The sequence below is a fragment of the Anoplolepis gracilipes genome, chromosome 7, assembly GCF_047496725.1.
Source record: "Anoplolepis gracilipes chromosome 7, ASM4749672v1, whole genome shotgun sequence".
Classification (NCBI taxonomy): domain Eukaryota; kingdom Metazoa; phylum Arthropoda; class Insecta; order Hymenoptera; family Formicidae; genus Anoplolepis; species Anoplolepis gracilipes.
Window position 1 is genome coordinate 83,739 of NC_132976.1, and position 21,089 is coordinate 104,827.

General features: G+C 30.4%; 3 protein-coding genes across 3 annotated transcripts; 2 read left to right on the forward strand and 1 right to left on the reverse strand.

The window, feature by feature from the left end:
• Positions 1–107: 107 nt before the first annotated feature.
• Positions 108–1,929, forward strand: LOC140667405 (deleted in lung and esophageal cancer protein 1 homolog). Its single transcript, XM_072895312.1, has 4 exons — positions 108–899; positions 969–1,230; positions 1,456–1,574; positions 1,663–1,929. The coding sequence occupies exons 1-4, from the start codon at positions 744–746 to the stop codon at positions 1,927–1,929; spliced, it is 804 nt and encodes a 267-aa protein (XP_072751413.1). The 5' UTR covers positions 108–743.
• LOC140667401 (tRNA (cytosine(72)-C(5))-methyltransferase NSUN6-like) lies at positions 1,889–8,319 on the reverse strand. The gene is made up of 8 exons (XM_072895304.1): positions 8,105–8,319; positions 4,977–5,174; positions 4,773–4,892; positions 4,312–4,507; positions 4,086–4,242; positions 3,552–3,762; positions 2,950–3,237; positions 1,889–2,861 (listed from the first exon to the last, which is right to left on the reverse strand). Exons 2-8 carry the CDS (start codon positions 5,103–5,105, stop codon positions 2,577–2,579), a joined length of 1,386 nt encoding a protein of 461 aa, XP_072751405.1. The 5' UTR covers positions 5,106–5,174; positions 8,105–8,319; the 3' UTR covers positions 1,889–2,576.
• Positions 5,174–7,655, forward strand: LOC140667404 (uncharacterized). Its single transcript, XM_072895311.1, has 5 exons — positions 5,174–5,697; positions 5,987–6,168; positions 6,243–6,400; positions 6,480–6,869; positions 6,955–7,655. Exons 1-5 carry the CDS (start codon positions 5,655–5,657, stop codon positions 7,049–7,051), a joined length of 870 nt encoding a protein of 289 aa, XP_072751412.1. The 5' UTR covers positions 5,174–5,654; the 3' UTR covers positions 7,052–7,655.
• Positions 8,320–21,089: the final 12,770 nt, after the last annotated feature.

Here is a 21,089-nt window from a genome sequence, read left to right on the forward strand (position 1 = left end):
AAATATAATGTTGTTGAACGGAGTATCAACTAGCCTACTATATTACTAAACCTGTTCCTTTAATTAAATTAGTTGTAGATAATTTTAGGATGTGCAAACTATTATAATACTTGGTATAGCGATAAATATTCAACCAACATATTGTTTACATTATGAAATAAATTGTCAGTTATTTATTTAAACATTTATAAAAAAAATTTGTGCGATGGAAATGACAGTAATTCTATTTCAATTTTTTTATGCCATGCTATACACACACACACACACACACACATATATATATATATATATATATATCGATGATGTTTTATTTTCGTATATTTACAATACATTTTGCAATATGTCATAAATGTTTCTCGCAAGTTTGTACTTGGTTCACAAATTTGTGTTCTACAGTTTTACACACACACACACACACACACACACACACACATATATATATATATATATATATATATATATATATGAAAAACATCGCTTTTAATTATATAATAAATGTATAATTTTTTTACAAGACAATTCATATACATTTAAAAATTTTTACAAATCCTATTATCAAGAACATATTATTAATCTTCATGACAAAATTTCGTACCAGGTATCTATTTATCTCGGTTAAAGCTTCTCATCATTTTGATATAATTTAATACATGTATGCATATAATTCTATTAGAATATACTACCAACATATATAGTATTTTATTAAAAATACCGTAATGCAGTAACTATAAAAAGTATTATTCATGCCCTTTGGCATTCTCAGAAAAATTGAATCAATGGTCTCGTTGATAAATCAACCAAAAAGAAATATTTCAAAGACAGGATCACCAAAGACGATATTAATTGCAGTTCCTAATTCTGTGGAATTTCACAATTATGAATTGAATAAATTATATCGGGTAAGTAGAAAAGTGAGTAGATATTGTAAAACAATTTTCAAGTGATAATATTCTCATTTTTCATTACAGAAAGTTGTCATGCTGCAAAACGTGAGTACATCTTCCGTCAGATTTCAATTAAAAGCAAGGCCTATGTATTCAAGATTCACTGTCATGATTGAATGTAAAAGACAAACAGGTGGCATTTCCCCAGGAATGCACGTAAAATTGATTATTTTCTTTCGTTGCGATATTTTGGACGAGCCTGAAGAAGCGTTAATAATAAATGTACAACAAGGACGTTCGGTGATTATTAAATTGCGCGGATATCGAGATTCACCAATATTGCGAAGTAAGTAACTTTATAATTGTATACAAATTAATTTGTCCAATAGGTTTATAAAAATTTCCTATTTGCAAAAAAATATATATAAAATTGAGCGCTTAAGTCGAGCATAAAAGTGTGCAAAACAAAAATAATATAGTCATACTCGTATGTCAAAAAAAAAAAAAAAAAAAAAAAAAAAGAAATATTATCTTTGTATATCATCCCTTTTACTATTGCGAATTATCACAGTGATTACTATCCCGTATTTTACATATCCGCAAAAACAACCGCAAGTAAAAGCCGTAGTAAAAGATAAGAAGTGGATTGCTAAAACTCCATTCAAATTCCAAACAAATTCTTACGAAAAGGTATAAGAAAAAATTCACATTTTCTATTTTTTGATAATATCTCGGATAATTTGCACACTTCTTTTCTCAAGAGAAAATAAATTCACAGTTTACTGGTACAAGTAGCAATGCATCAAGCCTATCTGAAGAGAGTGTACTGTACTGCAAGAAATTAAAAAGTTTTGAATGCGGAAAGTGTCTTGTAGGTCAACAAGTCATTTTATCTCTGATGATTAAAAATGTCGGCGGCGAGGGAAGCTTCTTCATTATGAGCGAAATGGATTGGTGCTCAATGGATATCGAGGTAAAAATATATAAGTGCAATCATAAATATATTATTATTAGATGTATTATTAGATCTTATTTCAGGATGTGACTAACGACAATATGTTGATTCTACCATCTTTTGCTATGTGGCCGGCATATTTTACACTTAAGCAGGAAGAATATATATATCTACATATCTATTTCTTCCCTGATACTCACGGAATGCATGTAAATGTGTATGTGTGTGTGTGTGTGTGTGTGTGTGTGTGTGTGTGTGTGTGTGAGAAAACAGTATAAATTTTTATATCTTTTTTTATTAAATAACTCTCTCATCTTTTTTCCCTTTCTCTTTATTCGCTCTAAACTTAGGTAGAAACATTGTATGCAATTAGCAACAACTGTTCCGTAATAATGACGGAGGTCATTGGAGATGGAGTCACGTATACACAACAATAATAAAATTCAAGAGGTACATATGCATATATATGATATACACCTCTACTTGTTTTATTCGCGCGCGCATGCGGGCTCACACACGCAAAATATATTATACTTTTCTTCTTTTAAATCAATTGTTATCAATTATCATAAAGGGACTGATAAAGATAAAGGTAACAATTTCATTTTTAGATTCAAGCATGTTACACAAATTTATCGAGCCTATCTTTCCATCTTCAAGAGAGAGAAAGAGAGAGGGAATTTATTTTCCAATAAAATAACTTTAGATATACATATAGCGTAATGTTTCAAGGACACTTAATCGTTTCCGGAACATTTTTCGAAGCATGCGATAAAAAATCCAATAGAATCGGTACTTTCAGTACCAAATCTACATACTTTTCTTGCATTCTCATTCGTTAGACCATCTATTGTGTATCCTTGACTGCCATATCTATCTGTCTTTATTCGAGCTGTAACGGATTCTAATTTTAACTCTGGAAATTGTTTCAATGCCCAAGCAATGATTCCTTCATTCTCTGCTATTGTAACAGTGCACGTACTATACACCAATGTTCCATTTTGTTTCAAAAGACGAACAGCCTATACATATATTTACTTTTATTAGAGTAAAAAAAAATTTTATATATATACTATGGATGTACGTTTGCATGACAATTTGTTGACTTACGGCAGAAAAGAGACTTCGTTGCAAAGGAATATAAGAACGAAGTTGCGCCAACGTGATTGTATTGTACAATTGTGGTCTTTGACCTAATGCGCTGCATGGAGTATCTAAGAGAACACGATCAAAGTGATTTTGTTCAAATGGGGGTCCATCAGTACAGACGAAATTACTGTCTTGTTCGATAACAGCCTTTCTAGCATCGTAACAAAATATTTTAATGTTTTTGTCATCACATTTTTCCTTAAATTGTTTCACTTTACCTGCATTCTTTTCCAATGCTATTATCTGGCCCTAAAAATTATGTTATTAACGATAATAATTAAAAGAGCAATAAATACATTATCTATATGGCTGCATTCTGATATTGACTGCCAGTACTGAAAGTCTATAGTTTGTATCACGTACGTATCACTATGAATTTCGATACTGGCAGTGAATATCGGAATCAGCCCTATATATTTTTTCTACATTCGTTTTCTCTTTCTTTTATTATTTCAAGAAGTAAGCATACTCAAGTTCCAGCTTGAAAAAAAGATAACTAAAAAGCACAGTTGTCTGTATTGTTATTGTTTATACAATAAATTTTCTTTTCTTCAAGTATTTACCTGTCCTTTCATAAGAAACGAAATATGCGTAGTTTTGTTACCAGGTGCAGCGCACATGTCCAAAACTTTCTCACCTGGTTGAGGATTTAAAACTAGGCTACAAATAATAGATGGCAAATTTTGCAAGAGTGCATGTGGTCTCAGAGATTCATTATCTGTATTCAATTGTGGAATTCGTGAAATTACATCAGTCATAATTATTGCAATACCACTGCAAGATAATTTACAGCATTATTTGTTGCTATATATATATATATATACACGTATATTATGTATGATTTAACAAAACTAATAATGACACAGGATTTTGTAGTAATGAAAACAACTATATATGCCGAAATAAGCAAAGGGGCGTTTGTATAGCTAGATGAAGAAATTCTACAACTACGATGTAATAAAGAGAAGTTTCTTCTCTCTCTCTCTCTCTCTCTCTCTCTCTCTCTCTCTCTCTCTCTCTCTCTCTCTCTCTCTTTCTCTCTCTCTCTCTCCCTCCCCCCCTCCTCGCTTTCTTTTATATTATTAATTGTTTCTTACCATGGATTTTTTGCAGCAAATATCTCTTTCCTAGTTTGTCGAAGAATGCCATTACCCAAGTACATCTTCTTACTATCTGGATATGGTTTAATTAAACCCTTTCTACAATGACCGGTGACGTCGGCGAATACGCTGACCTTACAATTAATAAGTAAACCTAGGGTGAATTTAATCAAAATTGTTATGAATATATATTAACAGAGAGAAATCTATACACAAAAATTACCATTTGACATTCCAGTAACGCCAGGAGCATAAATATGAGATCCTCTTAGTACAGCTGCGCCGCATATAGCATCGACAATAATCTCCCTTGGATATCTCTTTAAATCGAGAGATACCGATGAATCCCAACTGTCAACAGCGACAATTTCATTTGGAAGATCCGGTAAAAAGTTAATAGATGGATCTGGTTTATCAACCTAATAATATATGTAAAGCTTTTTTTATGTAAATAGATATAGAATTATAGCTTGAGTAAAAATATGTATTAAAAAAATTTTTTTTTTTTTTTTTTTTCATAATAATAAAGTCTTAAAGAATAAAAAAATTAAATATTCAAGTATAATGCAGTTTGATTGAAACAATATTGAAACATATACTATTGCTTCTTATAATTTTATTTATAGTAAAAGTGCACTCGCAATCGCTATTAAAATTATTATTCCAACTATTGCACAAACATACCTGTTTCAATGCTCTATATAGTTTCTGCAGATTGTCTGTTTGATTAGAAAAATAATCTAATCTATAAATACTTTTTCTAGGTGTTGTACACATCCATTTGCAAAGAGCATTTACCTTTTCCTATATTTTATCGTAGAAAAAAAAAACACGTTTTATTTTGTATAAAGACAAGCAAGGAAAAAGTTAGAAAACGCGACTATATACCTGAATTTCACATTTTTGTAAATATCCATCATTAATGATAACTTTTCCTAAATCTGCTATCAATTCGTCATGTATTTCAGATTTATTTTTAAACGGCGTTTCTCCAAAGTCATATGATTGTGTTAACATTATATATGTATATATATATATCCTTTTCTTTTTTTCATGTATATGTTTAGCAACATATATTTACGGAATCTGTATAAAAGATGTAAGACCAGTATATATAATTGCTCTTCGACTGTTGCACAACGTGTTTGGCATAGAAATTTTATTGTTGAGAGAGAGAGAGAGAGAGAGAGAGAGAAAGAGAGAGAGAGAGAAAAAATAATGTATCCTTAAATCCAATCTGACCACCGATCTTCATACATATACCTGATACATTCAACGTTTGTATTCATAGTTTTGAAAAAACAAAGCAGAGGACGAGAAGAGAGAGAATCTGAGAGTGAAAGAGAAAGAGAAAAAAAAATAAAATTTCTTGTTGAAAACCTTTTATGGGAAATAGATAACTAAAAATTTTTTATTTAATTGTTTGAAAAAAGGCAACTAATTTTATAACAGAAACTGTTAACATCTTGCACGTAAAATAAGTATCTGTTTAAATTCTCTTTTCCAAAAATGCTCTACATAACTTTATATTTGTTATTATAATCGATATATTTACGAAACAATATAATGATAATGTCATCTCTGGTGAGCAACAACGAACTACATGACGGTTTGTAAATCTTTCTTTCTTACATGTTGTTGTATATGTATATGTATATGTATATGTATATGTATATGTATATGTATATGTATATGTATATGTATATGTATATGTATATGTATATGTGTATGTGTATGTCAATATAAAATAATGTTTAAAATTAAGAAAAATTTTATATTAAATATATCACACAAAAAGGATGTGTAATTAAATCAGTTCTTTATATTTTTTTATGTATAAGTATATATTAGAGTGTAATGATATGGTATATATATTTTGTTATAAATATTTAATGCAGTTTCTACTAATGTGCTACAAATGAAATGTCCATCTTTGCAAGAATACCAACAACTTTGTCTAGATTTAGACAAAGCTCACCAAAGTATTGTGAATCTTAATCAGAAATTATGTCACGCTAGAAGAAACTTGGAGGATGAAAAACGTAAACGTCGAGTAGTTGAGCACTATAAAAATTTATTGGTAAGTTAATTACTATAAAAATATAAAATTTTGCCATCGATATTTGTATGTATAAATATATGTCTGTTTAAAAGGAAAATCAAATTAATGCAACTAAAAAAGTATTATTCAATGATGAAGAAGTGAAGTTGGATGAATTAGTAAAGAAGAAATTACAATTTCTTATCAAACCTATGTTTGAATTCAAGATGTATAATAATCTACATGTGCAAGATAAACAGCCCGATGGACAGTAAGTACACCTATTTTGTAAAGTATTTGATGTAATATCCAATTTATATTTTATAATTTAATAATTTAATAATTTGCAGTTTGGCCACAATAGTAGAAATGGATTCAACAGGTTCAATATTGAGCGACTTGAATTGTTTATCAAAGTCGGAAGATGATTTGGATACCGATGCTATTATACAGGCTCAAAGAGAGAAAAAATGGAGAGAGTATAAACTTAATGATGATTATTCCACAAATGAACAATGCAGTACGTTAGATAAAGTTGCAGAATTTAACTCACCCGATGGAGTGACAACTACAAAAGTTAAGACAAACGATGATACATATACTGTGCCTTTTAAAAACCAAGTTACTTCTAATAAAGAAAATATCGATTCTAAACTATTGAATAGAGAAGCCTGTGCAAATCATAACTTTGTATCAAAGATAGTCATTAAGCCAGAAACATGTACTTTGTGCGATAAAAGGTAATATTGATTAAAAGTAACTTGCGACATATAACAAAAGATAATATGAAACTTTCTTGAATTTTTCTTCCGTTTTTCATGTCAGAATCAGGTTTGGAAAGATAATACTAAGATGCAGAGACTGCTCCATCATGTGTCACGTAGAATGCAAGACGCAAGTTCTTTCGCTTCTGTGTTCGTGAAAAGACAGCAATATTATAGAGTACAGTTGCAAATGTAGTAACATAATAATAATAATAATAATAATGTAATAATTTTTTAAATTTAATATTTTTATATAATTATTGCAAAATTTTCACATTGTCAAAAAGTAAAACCAACACTTTGAAACTTGCTTAGCAGTGGAGCAATATTGAAAAAAAAAAAAAAAAAAAAATAAAGGACTCAGTGTTTTACAATTTAAACAGATTAAATCTTATTAGCTGTATATTTCATTTTATAAATGTACGTATAATCATATATATTGTAACATGTTTATTTTAAAACTTTATATATTATGTTAGGAATAGTTAATAAACGTTAATAGCACTTTTACATGACTGTTTTTATAATTGGTTTAGATGTACTAAATATAGATATTGTATATGGAGCCTGTAGATAATTGTCAGGTATCACCTCATTTATACTGCAGTATTTAAAGAGGAAAATAATTCATTTTGCAACATTAAAATTCTTTCTTCTTGTTGTTACATGACTATAATCCAATAAAATTTAATTGTACAAAAGAAATATAACATTTGTCATAACAAAATTTATAGAATGACAAGTTGTTTGATGGATATATCGCGCGGCTATTGAATAATTTGAATTTCTAGAATTTTGAAGATTCTTTACAATATTTAATAAGTCATGCAAAATACATGCGACAAAGTTTGTACAACAAATGCAAAATATATACAATAATATATATCCTTATTAGAAATTTATTTTATATAATATATACTAATGTATAATAAATAAAGCATATTCAGTTATATCACGCACGGTAAGAATACGCAAACATACATTTATATGCATATATATATATATATATATATATATATATATATATATATATATATATGTATTTATATTCTTCTTTTGATAAATTTGTTACAAAGTTTAAAATTTTCATCTCCTTAATGAATTAAGGCGCTAATCAAACGTTTCTATTTATGTTCAACATTTCGGAATATTTGTCTATACAGACTTATATATTTTGCTTCATTTCTCGCTCAGATTTTCCGAGAAATTACCTTTTCGCAATCTGGGATTGTAATCGCAAATCGCATCCGTTCCGTTTTCATTCGGGATTTGTTTGGCTTGGTTTGACTTTTAACTTTTCTTTTTCTATTCTTTTTTCTTTACTATTCTTGATATGTATACAAACAGAGAAAAGCCTGAGGGACTGAGAACTGAGAGACGCCAGACGTCACGCGCCACGGCCCAGTTTTACGTGATCCGTGATCCCTTAAAGTCACTAGATTATAATTTAGTGACTTTATGATCCCTGAAAGCGATACGCCCTCTGTGGACATAAAAAACGTGGACATTGAACTACATAGCCAATGTCCACCAATGTTCTCAATGGATAACACATAATGTGCACAGTTTTGGTTGCGATCCGTGCTATATCCACAAAATTTAATAACACATTTTGCTTATTCACTTTCACCTAAAAATAATTTGTTATTTCTCCACACTGGCAATAATTTACTTTTAATATCAAATAACCATGTATATATTGTCAATATTCTAATTTTGCCAATAATATCTTAATTTTTGGTAATTCTTTTTCTTTTATTAAATGCTATTTTTACATTCTACATTTTACAAATTAAAACTTATTTTATATGAAAAAAAAATTTTCTTTTAACAATTTAATAATTTTGGAGTATTATATTGTTCTACAAATGTAATAATAAACTATTAGATATCGATAGATTCAATTAAATGAAATCAGATATATTATATGTATATGTATATATACAAAATTTTTTTAATTAGAGAAAAATGTTAATTTTTTACTTATTTAAGTAAAAATAGTCCGAATTATATCGTGTTCGCTGTCATAATCGTAAAAATTTCAAGCATTTTAATTTATATAGCTAAAGCATTAGAGTTCCCCGCAAAAGAAGGTCCCCGCTAAATATTTAATCGTATAAATTCTTGTATTACTAAAAAAGTTGATGCGAGACACTTTCTGTAACAACTAATCGTGATTTGAAAAAAAAAGGAAAATTACTTATCAAAATTAATTAACCCAGATCATTGTTGCAAGAGACTCTTATGTAACTATATATATATGATATATAAATACATATTTATAATATAATTTTATTTTATTTAATTACTGTAATTCTATTCATCAGTTGACTCATTTAATTCATCTACTTGTCGCTTTGACTTTACAATTTTAATCACAGGACGTTTGATATATTAATTTCGGGAAAAGAAACTTTATTAATTAATGTTAATTAATGCCGATTATCCAATTGGCATACTTATACGCGATTAGTAATATTTAATTCTAAACTTTGTAATATTTTACTTTAGAATATACTTATATTTTTGTACCATCGATATATCAATATCAATCGGCGAATGTCGCGGGGTTATGCGCGCTTCGATGGGCGGAAGGCCCCGACCGATCGATCTATGCCGGCGCGTATCGATTCGCGGGTATAGATCCGCGGGTGGATCGTGATTGGCGGCTTCTCGCGGGGCGCGGTTTCGTCAGCTCGTTCGGGTGGTCAACAAGATGGCCGGGAACGGAAAGGACCGCTTTGCTCGAGGCTCGTAGAGCGCTTGGATACGATTAAAAAATGAGCGCTCTGCGCGTCTGCCCATTGTCCGGCGGGTGTTGACCGGGTAACGAGGCCAGTATTTGACCACGTACTTTTCTAGCCAGTTGGACCTACCTTTGTTGCTCCTGGCCATATTCATTCTGACTCGATTTTTAGCCAGAGATCAAAGAAGAAAAATAGAGCCTTCCTATTGCCGGTTAATCATTATCGTCGGCAAATAAGACGACCTATATTTGTTTAGGATCGTACGATATTATAATCGTTTTCTAGACGCGATGTACGTCATTCAGTCGTTTAAAGTCGCAAAAGATAATATATAATTATGTATATACCGAAAAAATTATATTCTCGAAATATATACTTTCATAAACTCTCCTTATAGATATATTCTTAATAAACGAGAATATTTTCTTTTTTACATAATACTTTTTTGACATATCTTATATATATAAATTAAGTAAAACTATGTATATATATATATATATATATATATATATATATATATATATATATATATATATATATATATATTTAACTTGTCAAAGTTTTAATAAATAGCCAATGTCAAAAATTTATAAAATTGTTTTTTTGTAATTATTGAAATTAATGATCTCAAATAATATAATGGTAAAGAAATATCCATTTTAGTATACATTCTTACATGTTAAGAATATCTAAAATTACTCTATTCTGTAGAAGATTTCTCCCTTAAACTAATATTGAGAAGATTCTTTTAATATCTATTTCAAAAGAAAATATTATAAGTAAAGTACTCTTAAAATGAGAATATAATTTTTTCGATGCATATAAAAAATATTAGCATGTATGTTAGGTACCCCTCTGTCGGCAGGTCATTAACATCTGTATCTTTAAAATTGTTTTATAAAACTCATATTACAAATATATAATTAAAATTAATATTTTATCTATATTTCATTCATCATATTCATCATTACATTTTATAATACGTGTCTTGCATAAAATTGGAATAAATATTACATATTCTTATTTCTAAAATATTTTTCCTTTTCTTTTAATTTATATGTATAACTTTTCTATTTTAACAAAATTTTCTATTAAAACAAAAATGAATAAAAAATATAAAATTTTACCTTACATATAATAAAGATACAAAAGAAATTTTTCTATGATTTAAAATTGACTCAAAACTCACTAGAATACGTTATCCTGCCGTCTGAGGGTTAAAGCAAAGGATTTATCTACAATCTACATCTCTATCTACCAGAATATCTACATAAATTCGTTGCTTTAAAATGTAATAAAAGCTTTTTGTCACTCACCGACACTGATGCGCAACAGCGGAGTTGTCGATATTGAAGCTATGTTATCTGTAACATACAAATATAAAATCCAAATTATAGCAGCGCTTAAAATAATTAATATTTGAGAATTTCTTATCGTACTCATTAAATTTATATTCGATGCGTACAAAAATAAGCAGATATCTAAGTATTAAATAATTTTGTAAATTAAAAAAACTTTTTTTTTTAAATAGAAACTTTTATAAGATTTATACAAAAATCTTTATCTCTGAATTCCTTTTGATTAAATCATTCAACTAAAAGAATCGAATTATTTCGTATAAGGCATTTATTTATTATTAATTAATATACAAATAATATTTACCCTGGGGTTGCTCCGCCGATGCAGGATGCCTCTCTTAGGCCGCCTCCTCCTCCTCTCAGATTGTAAGGGACGTCAGGAACTATTGTTTTATACGCACGATATACTTTTTTTAATTTGTTGAAACCGCACAAAAATAAAATCGCGCAATATTTTAAACCGTACAAAAGTAAAAACGCGCGATAATTTGACGGCACTCCCGCACTTTTACGCGCGATACTTTGACGGCACTCCCGAATTTCGCAACGATCGAAAATCCCATTTCATCACGCGCGAGAATCATACTTGAAGTCGACAAGTTGGGCACGATCAAACTCCGAGCAAGAGTTAAGTCCGAATCGAGTTAAATCGGAAGAGGACGGAAGATCGAGGGAATCGATCGCGAATGGGGTACGCTCGATTCTCGTTCGTGCAGTTCCGCATCTCAGACCGACTCAAACTCATTAGGCACGATTTCGGATGAGCATATGTGTCTATCATACAGACAGTCCACATGATACGTCATAGGGCTGATAGACGGATCAAGAGGAACACCCATTTCATGAATGTTCAACAATCTGAACATTTATCAACTGGATTGGACCTCTTTACTGAGCGTAAATCATGACCTAAATCCTCGAGTCGACGTCCTCAATGCGATACGTCGTATTGCCGGTACAAGAAAAGGGGCCCATCAACGATTTATTCCAACAATCGACCGACCTCTAATCGACTAGGACCGAAACCCGTTGCCGAAGCAGAGACCGTGCTCTCAACAACCGATTATCGAGCGTTAGCTCAATATTAACCGCGCGTTCATGTATCTCTCTATACTGAACGTACGTTCTACGCGGCCGGCATTCGCCTCAGCCGCGATACTGAGGCGTGTAAACGTTGTTGCCCGGTAAGAAATGACGATTGAAAAAATGCAAATTAAACGATGATAATCGACATCCATTTGGCAACATCTTCCTCAATCAATCATTTTTCACTGGAAAGCAACGCTGAGAGAATCCCAGTTAGTCGGCATCAAATACGATCCCCGACAACATAATTTCGTGATCAAAATCAGGAAATATGAACGAAAACATGACCGCGATCGCGATGAAGCCGAGAGCCGAGACGAATGTCAAAAACAATAGCGCGCTATATGTCACCAAGGTCGAATGTTAATATTTTATTTCAAAATCATTTTAGACGTATTTTAACACGTTAAGATTTATCGTAATATTATTGCATATTATTCGTATTATTATTACGTATATTATCGTCGCGAGAAACGTGTACGGCGCGCTCGACCTCGAGGTGACCGAACGCGAGGCGCACGTGCCGGTGCCGGCGCCGGCGCCGGCGCCAACATCGTCGCGTAAAAACACGTGCGCACACTACGCCCGCCGGAGTAAGAAAGAATGACTCATGGCTGTCTCTAGTCGCGTACGCCGTACGCGCCGGACTCCCCTCTCTTACCTCTAACTATGGATGCGTGACGTCAAAGACAAGGTCGAGTATGCTCATTCTCTCTCTCTCTCTCTCTCTCTCTCTCTCTCTCTCTCTTTCTCCTCGCGCCAGACAATAACAAATACGCACTATACTACGTGATATAATTTAACCCGTTGAAATATGTACAATCAAATGATTTTAAAATACATATAAAATTCCTTAACTAAAATAATATTATTATTCGATTTAATAAAATAAATTATTCGATATATTTAAAATACATGAAACGCGATTACGAAATTTGTAAAATACTTTAATGAAAGCAATTTTATGACTACTTACTGTATGACTATTATAATTGCACAATTTATTTATTATATTCGTAAAAAATTATATCAATGATGTGTGTGTGTGTGTGTGTGTGAACAATTATTTGTAAAAGCGATAGAAATTTATATTATAGATACACACATATATTTATAGACGTATAATAATTAAATATAAATTAATAATAAAAAAATATGCACAAATTTACTGCCTGTACTTATTACATTTACTAAATATGTATAACTTTCTGTAATTATAGAAATTTGTCATATTATATTAAATAAATGTTCTCTCTTTCATCGTAACTATTTAATTATTCATTTATATATATTACGTATGTTTGTTTTTTTTTCTATCAGAAAAAGAAAAAGAAAGAGAGAAAAGAACAGATATTCTATCACTAAAAATTAATGTATTAAATACAATTTATTAATATTTTAATATTTGTTTATTATAAAAAAGTTTTTTATTAGATGTGCCTGTTTTTATTATAGCTTATACTATTTAATTTATTCGATTAAAATATGAATTTTTATTAATAAAATATTTTACATAAATATCGGCAATGTACTTCACGAGCAATAATGTATCTTAAAACGCTCGAAAATTCGCTTCTGAATGATTAAGAAAACATGATTCGCAAAGAAGGTATCGCTAAAATCCGCGAAAAAAACGATACCTTCTTTGCGAAATATGTTTTCCTATTCATTCAGAAGCGAATTTTCGAGCGTTTTAAAATACATTACCGCTCGTGAAGTACATTGCCGATATTTATGTAAAAATATTTTATTAATAAGAATTGAACTTTCGAGGATATTAGAAGACACACATTACTAATCGCACAAGCTACCCCAAACCGCCCCATTTTTAATCATATCCAAGTGCTCTACGAGCCTCGAGCAACGACTAAGTCCTTTCCGCTCCCGGCCATCTTGTTGGCCACCCGAATGAACCGACGAAACCGCCAACCGCGATCCACCCGCGAATCCATACGCTAATCGATACGCGCCGGCATAGATCGATCGGTCGGGGCGTCCCGCCCACCGAAGTCGCGCAACCTCGCGACACCGATGGCCGTCAGCCCGCCCCATTAACGAGCCACGATCAGCGATACACACGACACTTGTAGTATATCATAGACATTTATAATAAATTAATTTACACACCAACTACTACTCTTGTCTCAAAACCAACCCTGTGATCCCGGCTGCCCGCTATTCGCGCTCGCGAAGACGCGCTCGCAAGAACGCGTTACAATATTATATTTATGTTATATTTTAACATAAACATAAATATAAATTTTATAGTTTGACATAGCTTTTTTGTGAAAATTTAACGAAAATAGAATGTTAATGTAACATATTAATAGTTACTCTTATATTATAGAATAAATTCAACATTTCTGTAAATTTTAACAGATAAATTCTGCCACTAATAAATAGAAACATATTTGTAATGTAAAATTAAATTAAAAATACGTGCATATTGTGTTATTTACACTCTTTTTCATGAGTTATTTTAATAATTTAACAGTTGACTTGAATTAACAAAATAGTAATATATTAAATTAATAAGTAAATGTGTTAAATTTTAACACATAAATTTTAACTATCAAAATTTTTAACAACAAAACACAAATTTTCTAACTGTGAATTGTTTTGTAGACGCATACCGTCATCAAAAGTTGTAAATGATAAATACAATGTATATACCGAAAAATGGTACTCTAAATGGATACTTTATAAGTTCTTTTAATAAATATTTTTAATAATAAAAAATAACTATTTTTTTATTTGATATTTTTTGAAACACCTTATTTATAAATTAAATTAAAACTATTGTATATACTGTATATATTTAACTTTTCAAAGTTTTAATAAGTAGCAGATGTCCATTTGTAAAATTGTTTTCTGTTATCATTGGATTAAAGATTTGAAATATTAAATAATATAATGGTAAGAAAATATTCACTTTAGTATATATTCTTACATTATCTTAAGAATATCTGAAACTATATTAACCTTCAGAGAATTTTTCTCTTAAACTAACAATAAGAGTATTCTTTTGGCGCCTATTTTAAGGAAAGATGTTATAAAAATAAGTAAAATATTTTTGTAGTAAAATGAGAATATAATTTTTTTCGGTGTAAGTATAAAGTATATTTACATGCATATTAACCTCTGTCGGCAGATCATTAAAGATTTGTATCTTTAAAACTATTTAAACTCATATATACGTATATATAGTCGAAATAAATATTTCACGTATATCTTATATAAAATTAGAATAAATATCATATTTTTATTTTAAAAATATTACTCCTTTTCCTTCAATTTTTATATACAAATAGATAATAAATAATCTATAACTGACAATAAATAAATAATGACTCAGAATTCACTAAAACGCACTATATCTTGCCGTCCGAGAGTTAAAGCAACGAATTTATCTACAATCTATATCTCTATCTATCAAAATCTCTACATAAATCCGTTGCTTTTAAATAAATATTTTTTTTCGGTCACCGACACTGATGCAAAACAGCGGAGTTGTCGACATTAAAGCTACGTTGTCTGTAACGTACAAAATAAAATCCAAATTATAGCAGCGATTTTAAATAATTAATATTACAGAATTTATTAATATATATTATACTTAATAAATTTATATTCGATGCGTACAATAATAAGCAGATATATATAAATATGGAATAACTTTGTAAATTAAAAAAAAATTTTTTTAAATAAAAGCTTTATAAGATTTGTGTAAAAATCTTTATCTCTGAGTTTCTCTTGATTAAATTATTCAAATAAATGAATCGAACTCATTCGTATAAAGAATTTATAATATTGTAATTAATATACAAATAATGTTTACCCTAGGGTTGCTCCGCCGATGAAAAATGCCTCTCCTAGGCCTTCACCTCCTCTCACAATCAGATTGTAAGGGACGTCAGGAACCATTGTTTTATACGCGCGATATACTTTTTTTAATTTGTTGAAACCGCACAAAAATAAAATCGCGCAATATTTTAAACCGTACAAAAGTAAAAACGCGCGATAGTTTGACGGCACTCCCGAATTTCGCAACGATCGAAAGTTCAATTTCATCACGCGCGAGAATCATACTTGGAGTCGACAGGTCGGGCACGATCAAACTCCAACGAAAGAAAGATCAAAATTAGGATAAATAAACGAAAACACGATCGCGATCGCGACGAAGTCGAGACAAATGTCAAAAACAATAGCACTTTATATGTCACTAAGATCGAATGTTATTATTTTATTTCGAAGTCATTTTAAACGTACCTTAACACGTTAAGATTTATCGTAATAATATTATTACATATTATTCGTATTATTATTACGTATTATCGTCGCGAGAAACGTACACGGCGCGCTCGACCTCGAAGTGACCGAACGCGAGACGCACATGCCGGCGCCGACGCCGGAGTAAAAACACGTGCGCACACTACGCCCGCCCAAGTCGGAATGAATGACTCACCGCTGTCACGAGTCGCGTGTCGCGTACGCCGTGATCTCCCCTCTCTTACCTCTTACTATGAAATGCGTGACGTCAAAGACAAGGTCGAGTATGCTCATTTCCCCCCCCCCCTCTCTCTCTCTCTCTCTCTCTCTCTCTCTCTCTCTCTCTCTCTCTCTCGAAAGACAAACAATTTATATTATAATATTTAATCTTATAAATTCTTGTATTATTAATTAGAATGCAAGACACTTTCTGTAACAACTAATCGTAATTCGAAAAGATAAGGAAAATTACTTATTGAAATTAATTAACCGAGATCATTGTTGCAAGAGACACTTATATAACTATATATATGATAAATAAATGCATATTTATAATATATAATTTTATTTTATTTAATTACTGTAATTCTATTCATCAGTTGACTCATTTAATTCATCTATTTGTCGCTTTACAATTTTAAGAGCAAGACGTTTGATACATTAATTTGGGGAAAAGAAACTTTATTAGTTAATACCGATTATACAATTGACATACTCGTACGCGATTAATAATATGTGTCTTCTAATATCCTCGAAAGTTCAGTTTTTATTAATAAAATATTTTACATAAATATCGACAGTGTACTTCACAAGCGGTAATGCATTTTAAAACGCTCGAAAATTCACTTCTGAGTTATTAGGAAAACATATTTCGCAAAGAAGGTATCGCTCTTTCCACCGATTGCAGCGATACCTTCTTTGCGAAATATGTTTTCCTATTCATTCAGAAGCGCTGCAATCGGTGGAAAGAGCGATACCTTCTTTGCGAAATATGTTTTCCTATTCATTCAGAAGCGAATTTTCGAGCGTTTTAAAATACATTACTGCTCGTGAAGTACATTGCCGATATCTATGTAAAATATTTTATTAATAAAAATTGAACTTTCGACGATATTAGACACATATTACTAATCGCGTACGAGTATATCAATTGCATAATCGGCATTAATTAACAGTAATTAATAAAGTTTCATTTTCCGAAGTTAATATATCAAACGTCCTGTGATTAAAATTGTAAATTTAAAGCAACAAATAGATGAATTAAACGAGTCAACTGATGTATAAAATTACATTAAGTAAATAAAATAAAATTATATTATAAATATACTTATATAAGACTCTCTTGCAACAATGCTCTCGGTTAATTAATTTCGATAAGTAATTTTCCTTATCTTTCCGAATTACGATTAGTTGTTACAGAAAGTGTTTTGCATCAACTTTTTTATTAATCATACAAGAATTTATAAGATTAAATATTATAATATAAATTGTTTGTCTTTGAAAAAAGGAAAAGAGAGAGAGAGAGAGAGAGAGAGAGAGAGAGAGAGAGAGAGAGAGAGAGAGAGAGAGAGAGAGAGAGAGAGAGAGAAGGATTAAAAGAGAATATAATTCATCGTTGTGTTTTCTCAATTTTTAATATAATTGTTATATATAAATTGTTAATGCTAGATATGTACATATATAAGAAACTTATCTTTACATTTGTTTAAATATGAAACATATAATCCAACATATTATATTCTTCTATAGTAACTTTATATATATATATATATATATATATATACATATTAATAATTTAATTATTATAATATTATTCATTAGTTTAACACGTTTAATTCACCTATTTGGTTTGTTACAATTTTAACAACGGAATATGTTTTATACACTAATTTTGGGAAAAGAAACTTTATTAATTACTGTTAATTAATGCCGATTATGCAATTGACATACTCGTACGCGATTAGTAATACGTGTCTTCTAATATTCTCAAAAGTTCAATTTTTATTAATAAAATATTTTACATAAATATCGGTAATGTACTTCACGAGCAGTAATGTATCTTAAAACGCTCGAAAATTCGCTTCTGAATGATTAGAACATATTTCGCAAAGAAGGTATCGCTCTTCCTACGGATTGTGGCAATAGCTTATTGCGATATATGTTTTCCTAATTATTCAGAAGCGAATTTTCGAGCGTTAGCTCAATATTAACCACGCGTTTATGTATCTCTTTATACACGAATCTGCGTCTACCTACGGCGGCCGGTATTCACCTGAGCCGCGATACTGAGACGTGTAAACGTTGTTGTCCAGAGAAATAATGATTGAAAAAACATCAAATAAACGCCAATAAATGACATCCGTTCGACATCTTCTTCAATCAATTATTTTTTACTGGAAAGCAAGAGAACACTGAGAAAATTCCATTTAGTCGGTGTTAAATACGAACTCCGTGTAACAGTTTCGTAATCGAAATCAGAATTACATGAGTGAAAATACGACCGCGATCGCGATTACGATATACAAAGCCAAGACAAATGTAAACAATAACGCGTTATGTTACCGAGATCAAATGTTATTATTTCATTTTACAATCTTCTTAGACGTATTTTGACACGTTAAGATTTATCGAATAGTATTATTATATGTATTATAGTTGCGTGAAACGTTTACGGCGCGCTCAACCTCGAGGTGACCGAACGTCAGGCGCACGTTCCGGCGCCGGAGTAAAAGCACGTGCGCGAACTGTCACTACGGCCGCCCGACTCGGAATGAATGACTCACAGCTCACAGCTGTCACGGGTCACGTACGCCGGGCTCTCCCCTCTTTTACTACTCAATGTGTGACGTCAAAGACAGTGTGCTCTTTCTCTTTCTCTCTCTCTTCCTCTGCCATACTGTGTGACGCATTGAAATACATATATCAAGTAATTCTAAAATGCATATAAAATTCTCTAACTAAAATGATATTATTATTTCATACATTTAACGCATTTTAAAGCGTGTAACGCGATTACAAAATAATTCGTAAAATGTATTTTAACTAATTGTAAAATAATTTTATGTAGTGCACAAACGATTCTGTTTTCTTGTTACATTTATTAATTTATAATGAACAAACATGTAATAAAAATTATGTCAATAGTGTTAACGATTATTTCTGAAAAAATAGAAGTTTTCTAACAATGAGGTATAATTAATTTATAATAAAATTAATTTATCTTGTATCTTAGAGATTTATTGTATCAAATAAATAATATTCTTTATGTACGCGTATATACATATTAAGTTCAATAATTTTGTAAAAAGTATTTCAATAATAACATATACACACACATATACACGTATTATATATATGTTTAAAATTATTATTAAAATATTTTTTAATACAAAATATACGTGTATATGTACAATTAGTTGTATCTTAGAAGATTTCTATTTTATATATATATAATAAATATGTAAACTTATATATTACACACACATATATATATATATATTTAAAATAATTTTAATAATTTCTCTACCAGTATATATAGCTATATTGTTATCTATGATATGTATTAAAATGAAAAAAGATGTGAGATAAAATAGCAGATAATGAAATATATATTAATAAATATAGATTTATTAATAATATTATAAGATTTCCGTGTATCTTCCCTATCTACAATTATAAATCTAGCACGGACGCGAACCAATCGGTCGTTTTACCGTGACATCGAAAAGTGGATCCAGCCATGTAGTTCCGCCGGCTATAAAATAAATCCAGTTGCGCCACTGTCCCGGGAGAAAAACGGGCTCGTGGCGTCTCTCAGGTTTCTCTCTGATACAAATCTACACTCTACACCTACATCACTGAACCACAGGGCTTGTTTACACCGAGCACTTGATACGCGTACCAAGTAATATACTAGCCAATCATAGGCATCTTTCTAAAGAATGTAATGGCTGTGATTGGCCAGTAGTACTTAATACGGGTATCAAAGTATGTCGATGTAAACAAGGCCACAGACTGAACTAGAGAGCCTTTAATCAAAGTGACGCTATGAGGCTTTCATTTTTTATCAGTTCGCCATGTTTCATTCGTTTGCGCCAGATTTTAAATGAAAATGAATAGATGTATACGAAAAAAATTATATACACATGTATTGTGTTATTTATCGCACAGTATTATTATTTGCATTACATTTGAAAATAAATTATTTCATTTTAATTTTTTTTTTTTCAAAATGCACCTATATTAACAGTTAATATCTATAAATCTATATTAATGCCTATACATATATGTGTATATAATTATAAAATGGTATTGTATAGTCAATCAAATCATTTGTTTAAATTAGAATTTATCATCACCAAGATAAAATATTAATAAGATATTAATAAAATTGCTAATTTCGTCGACTTAACAGCTGACACATATATCCTTTTCTCTTTCGCGATCTCCCACATGATCGATGAAATATGACAGAACTCTCCTTATGGTGTGTTAGGTCACAATGATAGAATGGACCGAGCATCTTATTGGTTATTTTCATCGCATATAAAAAAATAATATCAATGATATACTAGCGAAAGAGAAACATATAATATAAAGCTCTCAGGCCGATATTACACTTTTGTACGACAAATGTTTTTAGCGTGTGATTGGCTTCAGGATAGAAAATTTCTAGAGTCCGAGAATTTTTCTATTCTACAGCCAATCAACAAGCTCGAAAAAATATAATATACATA